The 7,608-nt window shown below is 43.2% G+C and overlaps 1 protein-coding gene across 1 annotated transcript in view; it reads right to left on the bottom strand.

Moving 5' to 3' along the window:
- Kctd8 (potassium channel tetramerization domain containing 8) overlaps positions 1 to 6,990 on the bottom strand; it is a 221,714-nt gene extending 214,724 nt beyond the window's left edge. Inside the window, exon 1 of the mRNA XM_034508158.2 lies at positions 5,576 to 6,990. Coding sequence (XP_034364049.1) covers positions 5,576 to 6,545 — 970 coding nt within the window. The 5' untranslated portion in view covers positions 6,546 to 6,990. The remainder of the gene's footprint in view (positions 1 to 5,575) is intronic.
- Between the last annotated feature and the right edge of the window lie 618 nt (positions 6,991 to 7,608).

The raw sequence follows: 7,608 nt of genomic DNA on the forward strand, positions 1-7,608 counted from the left end.
AATTTCTTCATTGGTCAGTATTTAAATATGTAATTTGTCAAACAGGTAAATATTAATGGTTTGGAAATGTTGGTATTAGTGCCCCTTTACATTGTTAAAGACAGGAAAATATATTATTTTAATTTTAAGAAAAGTATAAGTATATATATTCTTTTAGAATTGCTACCTCTCACTATTGAAAAGCACTGGATTTGAGGACCTGTCAGCCTTGTAGGCTTCTGGTTGCTATGTGCAGCAAATACTGTGACGTGCCTTAAAGAATGTCTAAAAAATTATATCTGTGTATATCCACTGTTATGGTTAATTTGAAACTGTTAATGTGTAACATATATATATATATATATATATATATATATATATATATGTATATATGTATACATATATATACATATATACATATATACATATATATATATATATATATATATATATCCTGAATAAGAGGCACAAAATGCATATTTGTTAAATTTTAAGGAGAATTTTCACAGGCTAAAAATTTAACTCTCACACATGTTAATAGTTCACACTATATTTTTCACTTGGAGATTAAAGTTCTGAGAACCCAATCAACATTGAAATATGTTTTCTTAGCTGAATGTTTCAAGTGTTTCCAGTACAGAAATAACCTTGGGTATTAGCTGGCAGCTGCATACCAGTATTCTAACTGAAGCGGATGTCCAGCACAAAGAGTGTTGCAGGAAGTACTGAGTATAAGCACCCACATACTCAAGTGTAGGAAGCATTCCTTTTACCACAGGTTCTGTTTGGGAAAAGTCAACTTTTCCCCTAAAATTTCAGGAAACAGCAAAGCTGGATGTAATATCCCTGTATCATGAAGATGACAACTTTGGGGTGGAAACTGAGCCACAAATAAGAATCCAGAGCCCTTCTGCACACCACACTGCTTCCCTTCTATGCCAGCCAGGATAACACCACACCACTTCCTTGTACACTGATCAGGATCACACCACCCAGCTTCTCTTGTACACCAGCCAGGATCACACCACACCACTTCCTTTGTACATCAGCTAGGATCATACCACACGTCTTCCCAAGTTTTTGCATTCCAGTGATTTTTTTTACTTTCTCTCTACTCCATTGTCAGGACTACATACATATCACACTTACAGCTCAAGCAACATAAGGAGTTCAATACTTCAAGTACCAATACAAGTATCTTCACCATGGGGAGTAAAGGTAAATATATTGCTAGTTTGAAGCACACTGATCTATTTACCACATTCCACCATACATATATCTACAGTCTTTTCAGTACAGCACAGAATGCCTTTTGTCCTGTCTAGTGGCTTTTTACAAAAAGCAAACCAGGACAAAACAAAACAACAAACCTAACAAATCATTCTGGTTTTCCCAAAAAAAGAACAATCTCATCTTCAGCATATGAGGAGTAATAAGAAATTTAATTATAATGGTACATGTTGTACTATATTTAAAAGTCTTTGCAAACCATGAGTTAAAAGTGAGAATAGGTAAAATTGTTCTTGTAACCCAACCAAGCTGGTATTTAATCTCTGATAACTTGCTTATCATCATGAGAATCTGAACTCAGTATCTTAAGTACAAGGTTGGCATTTATAAGAGAAGTATTACTGAGGTTTCAAGTCCTAACAAGGAGAAGTCCTAAAACACTTATACAGCCTGCATCAGAACATAGTGGTAATACATTTGATCCAAAATAGATTTGATCCAAACTACTAGAATATCATGGGAACATCTAGGTGACTTGATCTGAAATATTCAAGTAGGAAAACAGCATTTAATTATTTGTTTATTTTTATTTTATGTGAATTGGTGTTTTGATCTCCATGTATGTCTGGGTGAGATTGTCAGATCTCCGAGAATTAGAGTTCAGACAGCTGTGCGCTGCCATGCTGGTGCTGACAGAGCGCCTCTAGAAGAGAAGCCAGTGCCCTGAACCACTGAGCTAACTCTCCAGCCTGAAAAGTAGTATTTAAATTCTTACTGCAAACTTACAAAAATTTGGTGTGCTGTTCTTCAAGTTAATTTTCTAATAATTGACTATACTTCTTATAAAGAGTGAAAGCTTACTGTTGACAAAATAATAGACTATAAACTAGTAGCAACTGATGTTTGTTGAGTCGAATTCTGATGCAAGAAGTACTTTACATGGACTCTCCAGTTCCATAATTGACAGAACCCATTATACAGATGAAGAAACTGAAACATGAACACGTAAATAATTTGGCCCAGTACACATATTTGGTAAAAAGCAGTATCCAGGATCACAGAATTATTTACCATCCTCTTCCCATTCTTCAGAAATTTAGGATAGTCAGTGAGCACTAAATTCCATGCCCCTGTGTCAAACTACTGTTTTACTGCTTTTAAAGTAGTATCAAACCACTAAGTTCATCAGCAACTTAAATTCAAAAGACACGTTAAAATGCCTGGCGTGTGACATTAAATAAATGCATGTTATACACCGTGATGGAAGATCTGTGCTAAAGATTAAATAAGTATAAATACGTGCAGTTGTTCTTTTCTGCATCAAAACATGAACAGAAATCAGGTCATACAATAATTTGAATCTTATGATTATCCTTGATAAGCCTTTCCAACACAGATCTGTCAAAAAATAAATAATATGTAGGTAGGTAGGTAGGTAGACAGAGAGACAGACAGACAGACAGACAGACAGACAGATAGATAATCATTCTGGCATTGCCAAAACTGAACAGAATGGAAATAAGAAAAAAGAATACAATGTATGTTTACTTGTAAACAGTGAAAAAGAATTCAATTCTAAATAATCTGTGCAGATAAACCACAACTGCAAAACACATTATTTAAGATAAATTTTATACCCAGAAAAATGACAAATTTGGTGGAACAATGGATGGGTTACAACTTTAATATGGAATTATGTATATTTTCCTCTAAATTAGGATAATCCATTAAGAATTCTAATTTGAGGGTTGTTATTAGAAAATCCATTAGGAAGATGAACACTCAAGAAGTGTTGGTTTTTATAATATGAAAATATGGTTTTTATTTAATGTCACATCTACTTCAAAATATGCAACACTAAATTTCAGGTGACTTTTAAATCATCTTCTTAATTAAATTAAAAATTTCTAATTTCAAGTTGCCATTGTGTGGCATTGTTTTATCTTAATTTACAGACTGTATTTTTCTCTTTGCAATGATCATGGGTTTTTTGTCTCCTCCCTTATTAGGTGGCAAAAAAAGAAAAAAAAGACTGAAATTAAGAAACTAAGAAATATAATTCCATAAAAACAGCACCTACAATTAGCCAGACATGCTGGTAAGTGCCTAGAGTCTCTGCACTCAGAGTCAGGAGACCATCCTGAACTTCTGCTCAAGACTAAAAGGGTAGAGTGTTGGATCAACTTGAGTTCAAAATCTCAACTAAACACAGTTTCAATATTCATGGGTCTGTAAGTATATATTGAATGGGGCTAAGCTTCCAAGGTGACCAAAGTAAAACTCAGCCAGGGATAAAGGCAGGGTAATTTTGTGGCTAGCATTTCTGTTTGGCAAGAAACAAGAAGCTTTAAAATTGTGTGTGTGTGTGTGTGTGTGTGTGTGTGTGTGTGTGTGTGTGTGTGTTCCTGAAAAACCACCTCCATCAGTCTACTCAGTGCTTGCTGATTTGACCCTGCAATTAAAAACAAAATCATGAACTGCATTCATCTTTATATCTTCTGTAAGAAAAACAAAACAAAAACCCAAACCAAAAAGAAAAACAAACCCATGAAAGAACAGTAACCATGTGAAGTTAAACACTCACTTCACATCATATTCTGAAATGGTTAGAAATATATCCTTAATGAATTGACTTAGAGCTTTAATGTATTTTAAAGTCTTGATAAGTATCTCAATGATAAGACAGACTTTATTTAATTTTAAATATTTTAATTGCCTAACATAGATGAAAGAGATGCTATTTTTACACAAGAAAATATTAACTTCCTTTTTGTGCCTTCCCAAATACTGTTCTTTTTTGCTGTGTAATAAAGAGTTTTTTATGTAAATGAAACAATGAGCCAGGCTTGTGGCAGCAGTCCTGGGATGACACCGTTCAGAAGGAAGAGGCAGGAGGATTGAGAATTGAAGACCAGCATGGACCATGTGGGAAGACCTTCACAAATGATAAATCAGTAAATGTGGTTGGATCTTATGCATTCCTCAGTGGATATGCATTTGCTCCTATGCAGGAGAGCTCTCCTCAGGAACTCCAACACTGTCTCAAAAATGTCACCTAACTTTCAGAAGCAAAGTGTTGCCACTCACTCTGCCTCCAAGGTTAGTGAAAACATACTCACGTTGAATTGTGTGCCAATCAACTCTGCACCTGCAGAAGGATAGTCCTCTTTCCGGCCTCTCTGCTCAAGTGTAGAAAATTAATCATTTTTTGCTTTGTGATTGAGAGCTACTTAGTAAGGCAAACACAATGAGAGCCAGGCTACTTCCATTAGAGGCTTTTAGTGCTGTCTCCACCCTGCTGAACACACACACACACACACACACACACACACACACACACACACAATTTTAAAGCTTCTTGTTTCTTGCCAAATGAAAGTACAAGCCAAATAATTTCCCTGCCTCTATCCCTACCAGAGTTTTACTTTGATCACCTTGGAATATTAACCCTATTCAATATATACCTACAGACCCCTCAACATTAAAACTGTGTTTAGTTGAGATTTTGAGCTTAAGTTGATTCAACAGTCTGCCCCTTTAAGGAAACACACACACACACACACACACACACACGCACACACACACCCACACACACCCACACCTGTCCCCTTTTGTACTCTCCAATCCTGAGAGCTGCACTCTGAAGCCAAAACTCCATTCTCCTCTCTGACTCCTGTCCAAAACATTGGGCAGTTACATAGGGGGTAGATGACAGAGGAAAACCTGTATGTTACTAACTAATGGAGGTCATTTTACAGTTGCAGCTGTCATCATGTGCCAGCTCCCAGGAGGGGGTACTCTAGAAGCACAGTCACCATTTCATGAGTTGAGTCCTTCCAAAACCACATCCAAGTGAAGCTTTTGCGCGCAGGACCGCACAGGAGCTAATCCTTGGCACTGTCTACATTCCTCTTAGCCCTTTAAAAAAAAGGTTCAAATAAACTGACCCCCTAAACTCACATCAGACAAGAGAAGGAGGGCCTATAGGCAGGCAGGCAGGCGCGCGCGCGAACACACACACACACACACACACACACACACACACACACACACACACACAGCGCTGTCTCTTAATCCTATGTTGCAGTGGAGGGTTTCTGGAGCTAGGCGGGGCAAGAGGGCAGAAATCAATAAGTTCAGGAAGAGAGCCTGAATCCAGGGATGGGGGAGGAGGGGAAGCATACTCCCGCACTGCTCAAGGGATGCTGGCTGGAGAGCTGCTAGTACAGATTAGCAGGCTTGCAGCCAGGGCACTCCTGCAGGGGACATCCCTTCCAGGTCACAGCGGGACTTCTCCCGCCTCAAGTCTTCGATGTCAGAGAAAGGGTGTGAGATGCATACATAGGTAGGTTAGTTGCTAACTTACGGAAGAAGATGTATTCAGTGTAACTGCTCCAGATCTTGTCGTCTCGGTACTGGTTGACAAAGGCGGCGGTGCCAGAGGAGTTGCACGCCACCATGTGGAAGCCGGCCTCAGACAGTCGATCGAACGCCTGCTCCAAGTAGGTGAACTTGAGGTAGAAGCGGGACGTGTACTTCTCGGGCTGACGGTCAGGGTCGCGACTCTCATTAAGAGTGTCCCCAAAGACCTCCTTGGCCAAGGCTATGCGCCCGCACACCATGATGCGCGCCACACGCCTGAACTTGGCATCTGCCTGGTTGTCTCGCACTGTGGTGTAGGAGCCACGGTAGCCCAGGGTAAGGAACCCAGAGCGCTTGTCCGGAGCGCTGCCACCACCGACAACGCCACTGACACCATGTGCCCCGGAGCCCGAGGGCGCGCCGGCCGCCGCCCCACGCAGCAGCAGTGCGTCGCTGCTGCCCTGGGAAAGGTTGTCCTCCAGGTCGCTCTGGCAGCCCTCATCGTTGAGCGAGTTCTGCTTGGTGACCTTGGGCGACAGCAGCTTGACCAGGTCGGTGAGCTGGAAGAACTCTGCCTCGCGCAGAAGCCGCTCCTTCTCGGGGAAGTGCTCGGGCAGTGCCAACTGCTTGTCGCGCAGGTAATCCAGCACGTACCTAAAGAGGAAGCCGTCGCGGTCGATGAAGAAGCGCGCGCGGCTGTCCCTCGGCAAGTCGCCCCGGCGCCGAGCGCCGCCCCGGGGACTAGAGGGCGAGAACATGCTGGCCAGAGTGCTGTCCGGGACACTGAGCAACGTCGAATGTTTGGTCACATAAACCTGGCCGCCAACGTTCAGCTCCACTACCTCGGGGAAGGGCGACGGGACGCAGGGCCCCGGGGCGGCGGCCAGCGGAGCACCAGGAGAGCTGGACGCGGACACCATCTCGCTGATCGGGAGGATGGTGCTGCCGCCGTTGCCCGTGTCCTTCAGAGCCATGGTCCCCGCCACCGGCCAGGTGACCTGGGCGAGCCGCACAGCGTGCTTCCCAGAGCCTCGAGGTCCCGGGTCCTCGGCGTGTGCCTGGTCACCCTGCACTCTCTGGCTGGCCGGAGCGGTCCTCCAGGTACCCGGAGCTGCTCAGGGTTCCGGGCAGCAGTGGCGTCGGAGGCGCCCGAGCTCCATCGGGGAGAGATTCTCAGGAATGGAGCTCCGCGAACACGGCTGCTCCTTTGGGGCGACCGACAGCAAGAGTGCGAGAGACTTGAAGAGGTTCGGGGGCTGCGCGCGGCTCTCCGAGGGGAGGGCAGGAGGCGGGGCCCGAGCGAAGAAAACTCACCCCTGGTTGCAAGCCAGCCAGCGCGCCTCAGCCGGGAGCGCTGGCGCCGGCGCTAACTACTCGCAGCCCGGGAGGTGGCACTGACGTCAAGCTCCGAACTGGGACTGGAGCCACAGCTGTCATTTAAAGGGATAGGCTCTGGGGCTGGCCTGGCGGCTCCGGAGCTAGGGAACAGGGATGAGGGCAGGGGCAAAAGGAGAGAGACAGATGGAGACAAAGGGGGAGAGGACAACAAAAAGAATCCAGCAAAAGAAGACTACAACTCTCTTCATTGCAACCGAATCACACTTTTTTTTTCTTCCCCCAGCCTCATTCTTTCTTATCTTCCTCCTCAGAGCTAGCCTTAACCAAACTTGTTTTACTCTCTTCAAGAGGAGGTCCTATAGTCCGGATTCTCAGCTCTCAGTGTTAACAGATACTGGCCTTTGGGCTGTGTTTATTAAAGGTCTTTGAGCGAGGCAGAGTTGAATCCCAACTAGTGGCTTTTTAAATGATTTTTTTTTTTTAATGAAGGGCAAATTTCCCTTTGCCTATCTAACCCTTGGGATCAAATGACGTGATTGTAGCTGATAGTCTACATCCTGTTAGAGTTTAAAGCTCTTAAGTTTGATTCCATTTCACAAAAGTAATGAAGGACTATGAGTAACAAAACAACTCTCTGCTGTCAAGGTCACAAAAGTTGACGCACGGAGGTGGAGGAAGGGACTGAAAGAGGACAATCTT

This window comes from Arvicanthis niloticus, chromosome 7 (genome assembly GCF_011762505.2).
Source record: "Arvicanthis niloticus isolate mArvNil1 chromosome 7, mArvNil1.pat.X, whole genome shotgun sequence".
Taxonomy (NCBI): domain Eukaryota; kingdom Metazoa; phylum Chordata; class Mammalia; order Rodentia; family Muridae; genus Arvicanthis; species Arvicanthis niloticus.